This window comes from Quercus suber, unplaced genomic scaffold, assembly GCF_002906115.3.
Source record: "Quercus suber isolate HL8 unplaced genomic scaffold, Cork oak 2.0 scaffold_80, whole genome shotgun sequence".
Taxonomy (NCBI): domain Eukaryota; kingdom Viridiplantae; phylum Streptophyta; class Magnoliopsida; order Fagales; family Fagaceae; genus Quercus; species Quercus suber.
Window position 1 is genome coordinate 989849 of NW_027069545.1, and position 17962 is coordinate 1007810.

The 17962-nt window shown below is 32.4% G+C and overlaps 1 protein-coding gene across 4 annotated transcripts; it reads left to right on the forward strand.

Moving 5' to 3' along the window:
- The first annotated feature begins 2292 nt into the window (after positions 1-2292).
- On the forward strand, positions 2293-14933 carry LOC112015211 (probable leucine-rich repeat receptor-like protein kinase At1g35710). Of its 4 annotated transcripts, none has more exons than XM_065773791.1 (6): positions 2293-6694; positions 8991-9390; positions 9497-9658; positions 9793-10135; positions 11734-11874; positions 14791-14933. In XM_065773791.1, the coding sequence occupies exons 1-2, from the start codon at positions 2338-2340 to the stop codon at positions 9371-9373; spliced, it is 4740 nt and encodes a 1579-aa protein (XP_065629863.1). In that variant the 5' UTR covers positions 2293-2337; the 3' UTR covers positions 9374-9390; positions 9497-9658; positions 9793-10135; positions 11734-11874; positions 14791-14933. The 4 variants fall into 4 exon arrangements, with proteins under 4 accessions (XP_065629863.1, XP_065629864.1, XP_065629862.1 ...); XM_065773792.1 differs by lacking the exon at positions 14791-14933 and adding an exon at positions 11444-11593 and having other exon boundaries at positions 11734-12900; XM_065773790.1 differs by lacking the exon at positions 14791-14933 and having other exon boundaries at positions 11734-12900.
- Positions 14934-17962: the final 3029 nt, after the last annotated feature.

Here is a 17962-nt window from a genome sequence, read left to right on the forward strand (position 1 = left end):
TTTTAAAACTCGATTTTTGATAAATCGAGTTAGAAAAAAAAAAAAAATTTGAAACCCTATAGTGGCGTTTTAAAGAGCCTATAGTGACGTTTTAAGGACCTATAGTGACGTTTTCTAACTCAACTTCAAAGAAATCGAGTTATAAGTAAAAAAAATGCCACTATAGGTCGATTTCATTGCCTATAACTTGATTTCAATTAAGTCGAGTTAAAAAACGTCATTATAGGTTCTTAAAACGTCACTATAGGCTCTTTAAAAATGCCACTATAGGGCCTAACTCGATTTATCAAAAATCGAGTTTTAAAAGAGGGGCATTTCCCTATTTATTTTGGGAAGGGAGACATTTTCCTATATAATTTGCCCAAAAAGAGCAGAAGCCCATTTTGTCCCATTCTTAATGAAAACACAAACAAAATAAGCTTAAAATAAAACTACCTTCGACTTGTATTACCACAATTTTTTTTTTCAAATTTTTCTTTGTCAGCTTTAATTTTTGAATTTAAAATTTTCATATTTTCGTTTTTTGTGGTTTCATATTCAATAAAAACTAAAAAGAATCTCAAATTCAATGCAAGAGCTAAACTTGCTTATGGAATTTTTTGAAGGTGTAAGTCATAGGAGCAAAAAGCCTAATGACTTCAAAGTTTATGGTGGGTAACTCAGCATCCCCTTCACTTATAAATGTTGTCAATCACACGGTTGTTGGGCTTATTGGTGATGTTGCTATGTCCATAGATGCAAGTGCATTGGATACGCATTTCATAAAACTAAGCTTGCAGGTATTATTCAATAATTGTACTTAAGCTTATAAAATATGAAGATTTTAAATTATATGTTTATAAACATATAAATAAATAAATACATACATAATTATATACAAACACACACTATCCTTACCTACCAACCCCTTGTCCATTTGTCCTGTTATCACCACTATACAATTATAAATACATTTTGCACATAAAAGAAGAAAAGTTGTGTGAAAAGAAGAGTGGCCGGTCAAAAAAAAAGAAAAAGAAAAAGGAGAAAATGAGGGGAAAAAAAGTGTACCTACTTTTTTTATTGTATATTATTCGATACGTACTTTTTAACACTGAACGACTAATCTTCCAATGAAATTGCATTCTCTAAAAGGTGAATCAGACTACAAGCCATGCAGTACGGTAGTGAGTGACAAAAGGAGAGACATGCCAAGGCCCCTAAATGAAAGAAGGATCCACTCTATATATTACTTAAGGTCCCCTTCTATGTTAATTAGAATATACTCCTATGTATCTATGTTAATTAAAGTGTAGAAATTTTATTTAAGGTCCACATTCACCTGGAAATAAATAAATAAATAAATAAATAAATAAAGGACATTCACTTGGCAATAAATAAATAACGGATAAAATTTAGGTACAGTACCTTAGGTGCTGTTCCTTAGGTTTTCCTTTTAAAATTCATCCATGTGGCTACTTAACTAAAAAAAAACACTTTCATCCCATGAGAAAAAATCCACATGGCTAAATCTTAAGAGAGAAACTTAAAAAACAACACCTAAGTACTGTACTTAAATCTTGTCTATAAATAAATAATGTTCTTTATTGACAAATAGAATTCCATCTATATATTTCACATTGACAAAATTTTATGAAGCCCTAGAATTTTAATCAATAAAAATTATTTTAAAAAACAATCCTTCTTTAAACGGTCTGCACTCTATCACTTTATTCTATTTGCAATACTTTGAGAGTGCAAATTTCCAATCTCCTAAACACAAAAAAGTTGAATAGAGTCAATAAACTCTTTCTTTCTCTCTCTATTATGGTTCTCTAGACAAAGTCATTATTAAAATCCAACATTATAACTTTAAAAAAATTATTAAATAAATTAAATAAATATTATTATAAGCAAAAATCGCATTTGAAGTTGTCACTTAAAGCCTCAAAACTACATTAATCCGTTCCTAGGGACTGCCCCATTCCTGTAGACATGTTCCAAATAATTTTCAATTAATTTCCTTAGTATGGTCTACATGGAAAAGTAAGCAATAGTTAATATTGTTTCTACTCACTTCAATTTATTAGTACGGTATGTGTGAATATTTTTAGATCACAGAAAGATTTAATTGTCTCGTGATCATTTTTAGTTGACTTAATGGTCATATGATAAAAGCAGTAAAGCACCCCTAGATAATAACCGAACACGTAAGAAGATTCCTCTAAATATATTTAACCAAAAATTTAGCCAACCAAATATTCCAATCCCTTCTATAAATACCTCTCAATCCATTTGAACTCATTCATCCACTACTCCAACCAGAGTGTAAAAGTTCATCCTTCATTCACCAACATAATGACATCCCTTTCAAACAAACCACTCTTCAACCAATTCATTTCATCTCTAGTCTTCTTCCTCCTTGTTATCATCCTTGATTTCATTTGTTCGTCCACTGCTTATGTTTCCTCTGTAACTTCTCCTTTCGTTTACACTAACAATAAGGTTAAGGTAGCAGAAGAAAGAAAGGAAGCAAAGGCTCTTCTAAAATGGAAAACCAACCTTCACAGTAAAAGCCAGTCTTTCTTGCCCTCTTGGACTGGAAGTAATCCTTGCAATTGGGTTGGAATAAATTGCGACAAGTCTGGAAGCGTCACCCATCTAAACCTTTCAAGTTACCATTTGAGAGGTACGCTTCACAATCTAAGCTTTCAATCCTTTCCCAATCTACTCAGTGTTGACCTTTCTTACAACTCACTATTTGGAACCATCCCCTCAAATATTGTTCACCTCTCCAAACTCTCTGCTTTAAACCTTTCTCATAATCAATTCACTGGGAGAATTCCCTCTAAAACAGGCCAATTGACAAGTCTTCACGTCTTTTACCTTGCTGCAAATCATATGAGTGGCCTTATCCCTCAAGAATTAGGAGGGTTAACTTCTTTGAATGAACTTGATTTATCGTCAAATAATCTCACAGGAACCATCCCTGCTTCTCTTGGAAATTTAAGCAACATAACTACCCTATATCTTTATAGGAACCAACTTTTTGGTTCCATCCCACAAGAATTAGGAATGCTAAGTTCTTTGACTGACCTTGAGTTATCAATAAACAGTCTCACAGGTACCATCCCTGCTTCTCTTGGAAACTTAAGCAACCTAACCACTCTATATCTTCATACGAACCAACTATTTGGTTCCATCCCTCAAGAATTAGGAATGCTAAGTTCTCTTAATGACCTTAGGTTATCATTCAACAGTCTCACAGGTACTATCCCTGCTTCTCTTAGAAACTTAAGCAACCTAACCACTCTATATCTTAATGACAATCAACTTTCTGGTTCCATCCCTCATGAATTAGGAATGTTAAGATCTCTTACTGACCTTGAGTTATCAACAAACAGTCTCATAGGTACCATCCCTGCTTCTCTTGGAAACTTAAGCAACCTAACCACTTTATATCTTCATATGAACCAACTGTCTGGTTCCATCCCTCAAGAATTAGGAATGCTAAGTTCTCTTAATGACCTTAGGTTATCATTCAACAGTCTCACAGGTACTATCCTTGCTTCTCTTAGAAACTTAAGCAACTTAACCATTGTATATCTTAATGACAACCAACTTTCTGGTTCCATCCCTCATGAATTAGGAATGTTAAGATCTCTTACTGACCTTGAGTTATCAACAAACAATCTCACAGGTACCATCCCTATTTCCCTTGGAAATTTAAGCAACCTAAACAAGCTATATCTTCAGAAGAACCATCTTTATGGTACCATCCCAGCTTCTCTTGGAAATTTAAGCAACCTAACTATTCTATATCTTGATGAGAACCAACTTTCTAGTTCCATCCCTCAAGAATTAGGAATGCTAAATTCTCTGACTGGCCTTTCGTTATCAAGAAACAATCTCACAGGTACCATCCCTGCTTCTCTTGAAAACTTAAGCAACCTAACCACTCTATATCTTCATACGAACCAACTTTCTGGTTCCATCCCTCAAGAATTAGGAATGCTAAGTTCTCTGATTGACCTTGAGTTATCAAGAAACAATCTCATAGGTACCATCCCTGCTTCTCTTGGAAACTTAAGCAACCTAACCACTCTATATCTTCATACGAACCAACTTTCTGGTTCTATCCCTCAAGAATTAGGAAAGCTAAGTTTTCTGAGTGTGCTTGATTTATCAGCAAATAATCTCACAAGTGTCATTCCTACCTCTCTTGGAAACTTAAACAACCTAAAAAATCTATATCTTCAGAAGAACCATCTCCATGGTACCATCCCTGCTTCTCTTGGAAACTTAAGCAACCTAACTATTCTATATCTTGATGAGAACCAACTTTCTAGTTCCATCCCTCAAGAATTAGGAATGCTAAGTTCTCTGACTGGCCTTTCGTTATCAAGAAACAATCTCACAGGTACCATCCCCGCTTCTCTTGAAAACTTAAGCAACCTAACCACTCTATATCTTCACACAAACCAACTATCTGGTTCCATCCCTCAAGAATTAGGAATGCTAAGTTCTCTATCTGACCTTGAGTTATTTACAAATAGTCTCACAGGTATCATCCCTACTTCTCTTGGAAACTTGAGCAAACTAACTGTTTTATATCTTCAAAAGAACCAACTTTCTGGTTCTATACCTCAAGAATTAGGAATGCTAAGTTTTCTGAGTGAACTTGATTTATCAACAAATAATCTCACAAGTGTCATTCCTACCTCTCTTGGAAACTTAAGCAACCTAAACAAGCTATATCTTCAGAAGAACCATCTCTATGGTACCATCCTTGCTTCTCTTGGAAACTTAAGCAACCTAAATATTCTATATCTTGATGAGAACCAACTTTCTGGTTCCATCCCTCAAGAATTAGGAATGCTAAGTTCACTAACTAACCTTTCGTTATCAATAAACAATCTCACAGGTACCATCCCTGCTTCTCTTGGAAACTTAACCAAACTCATGTTTTTATCAATGTTCTCAAATAAGTTTCATGGGTCGCTTCCTTTTGAAATGAACAATCTCACTCACTTAAAAATATTTTCTTTATCATACAACCAATTCACCGGTCATTTGCCTGAAAATGTGTGCCTTGGTGGATTGCTTGTGAAATTCTCCGCAAGCTTTAATCATTTTATTGGTTTAATACCAAAATCATTGAGAAATTGCACTAGCCTTTTCAGAGTCCGGCTTGAGGGAAATCAACTCACTGGAAATATAGGAGACAATTTTGGAGTATACCCACACTTAGACTACATGGAATTGAGTTATAATAAATTTTATGGTGAACTTTCAACTAATTGGGGGCAATGTCAAAACTTGACAAGCTTGAAAATCTCTAACAATGATATTTCTGGTAGAATATCTCCTAAGCTTGGAGATGCAAGTCAATTACATTTACTTGACCTCTCCTCAAATAAGCTATATGGGGAGATTCCAAAGGAATTAGGTAGGCTAATATTTTTGTTCGAGCTTAATCTAGGCAATAACAAAATTTTTGGACACATTCCTTACAATTTTGGGATGCTATCAAATCTAGTGCATCTTAATCTTGCCAAAAATAGTCTAAGTGGCCCGATTCCTGAACTAGGCAATTGTAAAAACCTGTTGATCTTGAATTTGAGCAATAATCAGTTAAGCAAATACATCCCACTTCAAATTAGCAATATGCTATTTCTCCAATACCTTGATCTCAGCCAAAATTTTTTAATTGGAGAGATACCTCAACAATTTGGAGAATTGAAAGTTTTAGAAGTTTTGAATCTTTCCCACAATGTGCTCTTTGGCTCTATACCTTCTAGTTTTGAGAAAATGTTAAGCTTGACCTCCATTGATTTGTCGTACAATCAACTGGAGGGTCCTATTCCAAATTTCAATGCATTTCGTGTGGCACCTATAAAAGTATTTAGAAATAATAAGGGCTTGTGTGGCAATGCTACTGGATTGAAAGCTTGCCCTTCTATAATTAGCCACAATCCTCTTGTTAAAAGGTGGAATAAAGTTATGACACTGATTTTCATCCTTTTGGGTATTGTCTTACTTATATTTATCATTGTTGGAATCGCATTATATATTCGCTCAAGAAAGATGACGACAGAGATTAAGCCAAAAGAAGAAGAACGTCAAAATATGTTTGCAATATGGAGCTATGATGGGAAAATGGTTTATGAAAAAATTATTGAAGCAACAGAGGATTTTGATGACAAACATATTATTAGTGTAGGTGGCCATGGAATTGTTTATAAAGCTGAATTATCTACAGGTCAAGTTGTTGCTGTAAAGAAACTTCATGCACTCTCAGAAGATAGTGTGGTCAATCTAAAAGCTTTCACCAGTGAGATACGTAGTTTAACTGAAATAAGACACCGCAACATTGTAAAGCTTCATGGTTTTTGCTCACATCCACGACACTTGCTTTTAGTTTATCAATTCTTGGAAGGTGGGAGCTTGGAAAAGATATTAAACAATGATGAATTAGCACTGGAGTTTGACTGGGTAAAGAGGGTAAATGTTGTTAAAGGTGTGGCAAGTGCTCTGTCTTATATGCATCATGACTGCTCTAGTCCAATAATTCATCGTGATATATCGAGCAAGAATGTTCTACTAGATTTAGATTATGAATCTCATGTCTCTGACTTTGGCACAGCTAGGATTATAAGTTGTGACACATCTTATTGGACTTCGTTTGCAGGTACCATTGGATACACTGCTCCAGGTATGTTATTTAAGTAATGTTAGCAACATTAAAATTTTCACAATTGCTAATATGACAAGTTATGATTGAAGTAACATCACTTATACATAGACTTTCTTCTTTTTTTCTCGCTTTAGATAAATTGATAATCAAGGGTGGGGGAATTTGAACGCTAGGCATTTCAGTTGGAAACATCAGAAGATGCCAGTTCAGCTATAAGGCTTTTAGCTTTTACATAGACTTTCTAACATTGCTCTTTTTAGTATGAATTATAGTATTTTAAATCACTAATTATGTAAAATATTGTGTCTCTAGTCATATTCATAGTTTTCAGTATCATACGATATGCGATATGTGTCATACAATATGTATCATGTCGTATCGTGTACAAAAAATTCCATATCATAAGTGGTCATGAATCGTTATAGTATTTTAAATCACTAATTATGTAAATTATTGTGTCTCTAGTTGTATTCAAAGTTGTTAATATTGTATGATACATGACATGCATTGTACGATGTGTATCGTATCGTGTCCAAAAAATTTTGTATCGTAAATGCTCAAGAATCGTCCAATACATTGGTGTGTATTGTATAAATCGTATGGTATTAGTGAATCTTACGTACGATGCATAGACATGTGGGTTTAAAATGAGTTTTTTTTTTTTTTTGGGTTAAAATTTGTGGTTTTATTTGATTTAAACAACTTTTTATACTTTTTTTTAACACAATTATTGAGAAAACAAGTTCTTAGACTTTGTTTAAACAAAAAGATATTGGGAAATTTAATTAAGTCTAATGAAATAACATGTCCATGAGTTTTTTCCCCCTCTTCTCTCTCTCCTACAAAATTTGGACTATACACATGACAATTCACTTTCATATTTGCAAATTTCTTTTTTATGCTATGAATAATGTATTAAATAAAAGTATAATTGTTTTTTTTAATTTTTTTATTATTGTTATAAGTCTAAAAAGTTAGAATGCCAAGAAAAAAAATATAAAGAAAAATTTATTAGAATTTAAAAAATATTGTAAATGTTGATGATAATGAAGAAAATGTCAATGAAAAAATAATTTTTCAAGATGATTAACATGATAATAACATTGACTTAGATGGAGTTGATTAGGCAAGATGATAAAAATAAATTATTATTTTGGCTTATATATCATGTAATATCACTTCTGAGTTTATGATTTTTTATATATGTATATCTATAATTTTTTTATGATTTTTTTATTATTTATTTTTATATATGTATATCTATAATTTTTTATGATTTTTTTATATATGTATATCTATAATTTTTTTATAATTTTATTGAGCGTTCGTGTATCTTACAATACACGATATCGAAAAATCAAAATTCTATTTATAATATAATTCACGTTTTGATAACTATATTCGTAATAATGTTATTTCAATTGGTATTGTTTGCCTTCGAAGAGGCCTTATTGAAATTCGTCGCCCTACATAATGTGATGTATAGTTGTCACAATTTGAGCTAATAGGTTCGATTAATAATTATGTTTTAGAGGTTGAATTAATAATTAGAGTATTCTGCTTATTTATTGACGAAAAATGTATTTTTTGTTGCATCGTGATTAACATTAAGCAATTTGGTAGTTGCAATCTACGATATTTTATACAGTCACTTCATTCTTTTTTATTTGTGCTCATAATCACAATTACAATTAAAAAAAAGGTAATGTTTAAATACAGTTAAGATTATAATTTATTTGACTAAGTCTTTTTCCCCTTTTTTTTGGAATCCTTTTAGATGAAGTCTTTTTTTTAGAAACAAACACACACAGAGGGGAGAGGGAAAAAAGTTCTAATACAAAAGCACACCACAACTCCACTCAAAAGCTATGGTCTTTTAGATAAAGTTAGTTGTTCATAAATACCCCAAATAATTCATGGTTAAAGAATCACATTTTACTTCGTGAAACTTTGTTTTCTCATTGTACACTTCTTTCAAACTGGATAATTATTTCTTATACGGCCTAGGTTCAATGCAAAGTTTTTAAGATGACATAGAGACCCACACCTGCTCTCTCCAAAAAATAAAAAAGTATTACCCTTAGAAGTTGCCACCCCCACCTAATTCCAAAATTCTAATATTTTAAGAGTTTAGAACTTCCAGCTTAAACTGTAGAGTTGTTCCTATATGAATATATATATATATATATATGTTAGTATATATTACAAATTTGTATAAACTTAAAGAAGTAGTCATGTACCACAACCAAAAGATTGTGTGGTAAGTTGAATTACTTGGTGAAAGTAGAATATAACTCTGATATTTTACTTTCAGAGCATGCATATACAATGGAAGTAAGCGAAAAGTGTGACGTTTACAGCTTTGGAGTAGTCGCGTTGGAAGTAATTATTGGAAGGCATCCGGGTGATTTGCTCTCATCATTTCTATCATCATCATTTTCATTATCGTCCCATGATGTGCTACTAGAAGATATATTGGATCAACGTCTTGCACATCCTACAAATAGAGTTGCAGATAAGGTGGTTTTAGTGGCAAAGATAGCATTAGAATGCTTACACACCAGTCCACAATCTCGTCCCACCATGCAACAAGTTTATCAGAAGCTATTAAATTGGAAATCTCCTTTCACAAAGCCTTTGCGCATGATCACATTAAGAGAGCTCATTGATCTCGGGAATTTGAATGAAGCTTCATAAGTGTTTACATATCTCATGTATGGTATTTTGCTTATAGACATTACTTCCTCATGTAAAGTTTTAAATACTTTTAAGGCCAATACTTCAAAAATCTCAATTTACATGACTATTCATCTTTTGCAGCTTCATTGTTCATCTTCAACCCATCCAAGCCTCCATCTTACTATCGGAGCCTCCATGCCTGTTGACCAAAGCTCTTCAACCCAAATGGAAGCCGAGCTCTCTCTTTTTTGTGGTCCCAAAGCTCTCAAGGGCAATCAGAACACTGGCTTCGAACTTATCATTGTATGTTCTTTGGGTTCCTTCTATTTTATTATAGTTCTTATTGATTATGTTTATATGAGATTGCCATTTGAGATGTTGTATCAAGTTCTAGAGAATTAGTTCTTCTCAAGTGTCTCTCTCTGCCAATGTCGTAGGTATCTTCACACTTGCTTTCATTTTTTCTGACCACACAACTCATCGACAAGACAGGAATAAAAACAGGACTTCCCCTCTCCTTGTTACTATGAAAAACATGCCAAAAGTAATTCGTTTAGGCCTATGCCAATGTAAAATGGGATTCCGTACATCTAGACAATTGTGCATTGAAACTTTCTCCCAACGAGAATGAAATGAAGAAACTCAAAAGATAAGGCCAAGGAAACAGGCAAAACTGAACTACAATGGGGAGCCTTAATTTAAATAAGCAACAATGGAGGGAAGAGGCATGGGAAGCATTGCTCATGAATTACCTACTTTGGAGATCCTTTTACAGCCCAGGTAGTTTTTTCTCTATATATTTTAAGCTCAAGAATTGTAACAAGTTTTACCATAGATGTTTGGGGTGAAGGTGAACCAAGCGTAAGAAGATTGGAATACAAAAACACTAGGAGCATGCAATTTGTATCCAAGTTCATGAAAAATGATTTGCTTATTTAAAAACAAAAATTTGTATGAAACACATGGCTAGGCTTCGACAAGCTAACAAGACAAACTTAAAATGCCCTGGCTTTTATTTATTTTTTTATGAATGGGTGGTATGAAATTGTCAAAAATTTTCTTCTGTCCAAAAAGTCTTGGAGTTTGGATGATAGAATTTTAGGCGTGTAGAACTCTCATGTAACTTCTCGACAACTAGCAACATTTTTTTTAACCTACTAAAGAATTTTAAAAGAAAAAAACTAAATCCCGTCTTTAAATGTAAATCTTTTACTTCTGTCAATTCCAACCATGAGATTGTAGCTAGAAATTTATTCCAGGTTTGGTTGTTTTATTAGTGTTTTGACCTTGTGGAGTTTTTCTTCAGTTGGATTTTTTATTGGTTTTTGATAAATGGTTTCTTACTTACGGCCTCAAGAAACATTCTTGGTGAATTGTTTGTTTCTTTTTGTGGAGGCGATCATAGCTATTTTAAAGACAATGTTGAAGCTAGGATTAGATTTAAAGGATAAAGTCCTGTGAAAAGAGGTGGATACTAAATAAACCATAATTCCAAAATTAATTAGTACAAAAGGATATTAAGAAGCTAAAACTATTAGAAATTAGATGCATTTTGCTTGTACTGGCATATTTGCAGTTACTTTGGGATTATGTGCATTTTGTTCATTTGTTTGGCCTCTAATTTGGTTTTAAGATCATCTTTGAATGCATTTGGAGCCTATTGGCATATTTGGAAATAACCTGAACTTGGGTCTGTTGTTTGGGCTTGGTTTTGATTTGGCATTTGAAACATTTGAGGCTTGAGAGAAGTCTCTACGTGGTGGACAAGAATCTATACATTACTAAAAGCTGAAGCGTAGCAATTAATGTTGCTATGCTCACATTGAGCCACGTTAGCAGCCATGTCATCCCCAACCACTTTTCTGAATTTTTCATTCAATTTTAAAATAGTTTTTACCAATTTTAAAATACTAATAAACTAAAATTATTTCCAGCTTTATCTCCACTTTAAAGAATACTTCTTATACATTTAATTCCATTATAAAGCCCAAGCTCAAGCCCAAAGCCTTTTCAACTAAATCCCTTTGTCAGACCTAATTTTTTTCACGGTTACAACATAAACCCAAGCCTAACTTTTGTGTTTCACAGTTTCAAATTTAATCGGCAAAGCTTTCTGTCTCCCCACGTTTTGGTCTACCGTGTTCCATGGTTTGAGAAAAACAACCCTTCATCAGCGTTTCAATTTTCCAACGGTTACAATTCTTCAACGGCAACCCTTCAACTTGCTAGTGCAAGCCTGTAATGGCAGTCTCTCTGTCTTCCCTCCCTCTTTTCCTCTTCTAAGAGTATATTAATACTGGGATCAGTTAGTTTAGGTATCTCTAAATCCCAGATTCTCTTGTAGCAACTAAGTTGTTAATTGAGCATTTATGATGTAGTTGGAGCATGAAAAAGAAGAAGCTGAGTTTGAATACGAAGAAAGAGAAAGTGAATGAGGAGAGGGAGATGAAGCTGAAGCTAACAATGGAGATGAGGAGATGGAACTATTAGAAGAAGAGTATAAGCATCTTCAGCACTAGGTATGACTCTTTTATTGTTTACCACATTGGTTATGCACTTGTGTAAAAACATAGAAACATTGATTTTAGTTGCTGGTTGTGTTTTATATGATTTTGATATCTTGGTGAATGTGTCCCCAGTAAATTTTGTTAGCAATGGGAAGCAGTGTATCCCTTGATTATGGTTGAGCATGTACGAAATTTTGTTTATACAAACCTGTGTGTTTGTACAAAGACATAAAAATATTGCATTGAACACATTCATGACAATTGCAAAAGAACTGTTGGCTGAGTTCATCAGGTACAAAGCCAACTGCATATTACATGAACTAACTCTATTGTTTTCATTGTTGCATGTGTGAGGGTAGAGTCCCTGTAATACTTGCTGCATCTCTCTATAATCCTGATTTGATTTGATTGAGTTTTGGATAGATTTTTCATTCTTTGATGATGGACTTTTATTTGTTTAAGTCTATCTACTTCTCTAATTAAAGGATGAACTGATGATGGACTTTTATTTGTAAGCATATTCTCATAGAGTATCATTGACATTGGAAAAAACTTATGGCCGAATAGTTTATGTAACCAAAAGAATATTTGGCTCAATAGTTTTGAAAAGCTAAATTTAACCAAAAGAATATAGGCGTATAATCCCTTTATATGGAAAGCTAAATTTAATAAACTCTTGATTATAAATTTCTGCTTCAGCATACTCTAACAGTCTCGGCTTCCAAAGAATGGCCAAGTGCTACCTGTCAAGTATAAATTTTAAAATATTGTTTAATGATGAAATATATATTTTTCTAGCTTAAGATTATTGGGAGAATTTATGTGAAACAATCTTGGACAATATTAAGGTTCTACTTAGATCCATAGGAAATTTTAGGAAACATATGCATAATTTTTCAGATTTGTAAAATTTTCATTTGCCCAAACTCAAACACCCAAAAAGACCTCATACAAGCTAAGTTTCATAGACTACAAAAATTATTTTTTTACAAATTCTTGATGCAATGAGCTATTCTTGGTATAAAGTATACATAATAAAAGAACACCAAAATTGCTTAAAATTCTGCAAGTGAGGATTCTGTTAATATAAAGAAAACAAATTTTTCCCTATCCTAGCTGCCTTGACTAAGTTAGTAGGAAGTATCATATTCTTTTTTTCTTTTCCTGTCTTGGATTTGTTCATTTTGGATGTAGAGTGTCTATTTTTTAATATAAAATTTTACTGAATTACATCCCCACGATACGGAATTATATAGAACCCAGAAAAGCTTCTCAAAATTTGAACCCTAAGTGAAGAATAGTCCATTCAAGCCTTCACAAGATGAGGGAAATTGTATACCAAAAAAAAAGGAGGTTGGTCTAAAGCCAATCTTCTAGCACTGGGACACTCTTGCTCCTTCCATATCCCTTCCAAAGTGAAAGTAAAAAAATCCGCTTTGAGTCTATTTGATTGTTTTCTTAGCCATCTCATGGATATAAATTGAAACAAATGGTCAACCACTCTAGAAAACTTCAACTTAGCTTTCCATATAAAGGGATTACACGCCTATTGCTTTGCTAGGAAATTCCACTGTTGGCCGAACAGTTTACATAACTGAAATAATATTTGGCTCCAAAGTGGATGATATGTAGGGTATCCTTGACATTGGAAAAGAATTGTTTGCTGAAGCAAAAACTACAAGTGGCTAGCTCACAAGAATGGCCAAGTGCTACCTGTCGATTATAAATTTGAAGATATTGTCTAATGATGAAATGATATAACCACTTATAAATTACATATATCAGAGTGTGAAGATTAAAAAGGTGCAGTGATATGTAAGCTTAAAAAATCTGCTTAAAATTTTACAAGTCAAGGATCCTGTTATTATAAAAAAAACAAACTTATCCCTAGCCTAGCTACCTTGACTAAGTTCAGCAAGAAGTATCATATTCTTTATTTCTTTTCCCATCTTGGATTTGATCAAGGAGGATGAACATGTTGTGGCCATTTTGGATGTAGAGTGTCTAATTTTCAATATGAAATGTTAATAAATTACATCCCCACGGTACGAGAGAATATAGAACCAAAACAAGTTTCTCAGAATTGAAACCCTAAGTGAAGAACAGTCCATTCAAGCCTTCACAAGATGGAAAAAAAATGGGGAAACACATGGTCAATTGTAAATAGCAAAAACAGAGGGAGATAAAAAAAAATGAGGTTGGTGATGACTTGGCAAGTTAGATTGTTAAATTTTTTTTAATTAGTAGACAAGGTTTTTATTTTTTTTAGGGAGTTTCAATCTATGGCATTCGCTCCTGATGATAGCTCTTTATCATCAGTTTCGGATGCCAATTGGTTTTTGATGTAATTAGTTGGCAAGTTAGATTTTTAAATGAATTGCATTATATAAAAAAGTGACATTTACTTCAAGTTTTATATATATTTTTTTAAAGATTTGTACAAGCATTAATCTTTATCTTTTTATCTCTGCAAATATATTATACTATTATTTTTTGTATGTTTGATTAATACTTTTTTTAATCACGGTTAGTTAGGCTAAGATACTTATATGTGGGGTGGAATTAGCTAGGTTGTGGGGTTTACTTAAAAGCCAACCTACTAGAGTAAGAGTAAACTGTGAAGAATACCAAGCGTTGACAGTTAAAGGGTTCAAATTGTTTATGGGTTTTTTATTTTATGTATGGTTTTCAATGCAACTAACATCAATTTAATACACAAACATGAAGGTGGAAATGAGAGTTCTCAATGCATTTTTTTAAAGCTTTCTTTGATTTATTAATTTTTAGTGCTTACTATTTCAATGTTAAGGACTTAGTGACAAACTTATTTTGTATTTGTACTGTTGTTTTAGTTTTGGGGAAAATTTGATGAGTTTTCTATGTTTGTGTTTTGCAATTCGTTTGTGAATGGTGATGTGGGGGACTTAGACGAAGATGATGAGCTACCTGTCTTCTATCTCAAGGTTTTTGTTTTTCCTTTATATATTAAGCTATAAATGCATAATAGTTTCTTTGAAATCTTATATAGATTCTATTTATAGTCATAGTGTCAACATAATATATTCAATTAGACTCCTATTAATTATTATTTTTTCCCTAAGTTATTGAATCAAACATGCATCTAAATTCTATTTTAAATGGAAATAATTCAATTGAAGCTTATTTACCTTTTTTTCCTAGACAAGAGATGAATTTTTACATTGAATTGTGTACCTGATGGTGCAATCCCCCACATAGATAGTGTGGAAGAAAACCTTAAACTGGAGTTCTATGGAGTTCTTGAAATCTTGCCTCAAGTTATGATTAGGAGTTTTATGATGATTGTATGTACGTAACTTATTATAGAACATGGTGGAAATATTGAATCTAAAGGAAAGAGGAAACATTTTGGTCGAGAGAAAATGTCACAAATGTCTCAAAGGCTATTAGCGCATGTTGACAAGTTTGGGGTTTGATGGTGCCATAGAAGTTTCCGCGGAAGCATTCTCTCAATTGCTAAGCTGTAATGTATGTAAATTAGGCTACCTATTGAAAAAAATTAGGCTAGATATTGAAAGTTCTTGCTGAATGCTAATACAATTTTTATTCAACTTTGATGTTGGTTTTTATTCCCTTTTAGTTTTACATAGAAGTAAGAACATAGAATTTGTATTTTAATTTTTTTTTTTTGTTTTTGTGTATGCATATCCACATTCTTGCACACGATATATACTTGATCAACTTATATAGTTGCATGGCTAGATAGTTTAGCAAATACCTGTTAGTAACATTCAACATTTTTTTTTTTTATGAATTAGTTTATGTAACATGCCTCATTAAATAGATCAATCATCAAATATTTAGAAAGAAATTATAAGTAGCATGTAACTTTGCAATATGAACGTTAGACTTGCATATCTCTTTTCCAACTACAAAATGTACCAATAATGAGAAACACTATTTGAAAGGCAATTTAATTGGAAAATAATTGTGCATGCTGAAGGAGGAATAAAGATTCATAAATTTGCTTTTGCAAGTTTGGAATGGAGTATTTTTAAAGGCTATGATTATGGATTCATCAAACTTGCAACATTTAACCATTTAAACTTGCTGTTTAAGTACATGAATATTAGGAATTAATCTTATAGTTTTCATCAATCTAGAGGAAGATGAATTTAAAAAAATGAAGTTCTTGAACATTTTTCTGAATTTTCCCGTGCATCGCACGGGTTAGCGACTAGTTTTATACTAAAAGAGAGAGATATCCTAACATATGTTGCTGTCATCTCTCAACCTACCTATTTTTCTCATATTGTTTTTGTACATAGAGGTTCTGATTTCGCATCAGGTTAGAATGTTCACCAATATCATTCATTTTGACATCATCAGCCATCTCATCAGGAGATCTTCAATGGTTATTCCTCCATTTTCCACTATATGACAGTCGGCAAACAATATACTCGTTGGACTGCAATTAAATATGTAAATTAGAGATAATCAAGTCAGCAAAAGTTGGATTGAAATTCCCTGGTATAGAGTACTGCATCATGGACATGGAGTTCTTAAAATCTTGGGCATTCATTAATAAACAAGTATAGGATTTAGAACCCTTGAAAATTATTAATGTGCTATAATTCCGAGAATTTCTTCCATGATACATAAGTCTCAAAAAAAGGTTAAAGGAGGAAGAAGAAGCTGACATAGAACAAAATTAAAGAATGATAAGGTACTGTAAAATATAACTCTAAAATTTTAACATCATATATATGAAATAATTTCAGACTTCCATAAAACTATCACAAATTAACAAAGTATTTCAATTTGTCCGTACGCATTTAATTGTATCAATTTCATCCCAAAACTATTACAAATGGGCAAACTTTAATTGTGTCAAATTTGTCATTATTTTTTTGATAAGTGTCAAATTTGTCATTATACATTCAATTGTGTCCATTTCATCAGAACTTTTCAAATTAGCTCAACTTTAATTGCGTTAATTTTGTCCATTACATTTTAAAATCAAGTCAACTTTTAAAGATAAAATGGACTTAATCTATTTTTATACATAATATAAAGTTCATTGAAATAAATGTAGTAAACAGTAAAAATGACTTAATCTTGGAAGTTTGATAGGTAATATAAAATTCATTAAAATAAATGCAAGAACAGTAAAATTGACCTATTAATCTTGAAAATGGAGCCACAAAATAAACATAATTAATAGCTGAACAACCTTGATTTTGAAAAATAAATAACGAAATAGATATGAAATTATACAAAATTGAAACCAAAATTATAGTTATTTCAATATTGACTTAATCCTTTTTTTTTAATAAGTGATACAACAAAATTCATTAAAATAAATTAGTCATTTCAAAATTTTCCGTCATACATTTAATTGTATCAATTTCAACCCTAAATTATTAATTATATCAATCTCACCCCTAAACTTTAAAATTAGAACAAATTTACTATTGTGTCAATTTTGACTTCATCTTTTTCTGATAAGTAATATAAAATTCATTCTAAAAAAATTTCAAAAACAGTAATGTTGATAGTTGAGCATAAAATCAACACAATTAATAGTTATTAAACGACATTGATTTCAAAATTATAAAAACAAAACAAAAACAATCAAATTAGACACAATATTTTCTTTATTCATTAATCATGATAACATACATTAACCAAAATTAAATTTTAGGAATTGAAAACAACGAAAGAAAGAAAGAAAGAATAGGCAAAAACTAACTATACTCACATCTTGATTTGGAGGGTTCAAGTCTTTGTACTGAATCAAATTCCATTTACCATTTCGTCCCGACGAGGTCGAGGAAGAAGGCAACTTCGACGACTTGTCATCGTTGTTTTCATAGGAAAACCTACTTTTCTCAACCCCTACTAGGCCCGGAGTCTTCAACTGATGTTCCTTTTTCCACGTACCCGAACCCGAACCCACCCTTCGGTCAATGCGTCTGCCATTTTTGTAGGTCTTGAGCTTCGTGAAGAAATAGAGTTGTCTAACAACGCGTGATCCATCCACGGCAGAAAACATGTCCCAGATTTCCCAAGGCTCTTTCTTGCCGTACAAGTCACATTCCTTGACAGCGTTGGAAGGGGT

Excerpts from the sequence above, each read along its gene's own strand:
- LOC112015211 (XM_065773791.1), top strand. The coding sequence starts at position 2,338 with ATGACATCCCTTTCAAACAAACCACTCTTCAACCAATTCATTTCATCT. Across the intron at positions 6,695-8,990 it reads CATTGGATACACTGCTCCAG|AGCATGCATATACAATGGAA; the intron begins GTATGTTATTTA and ends TTTTACTTTCAG.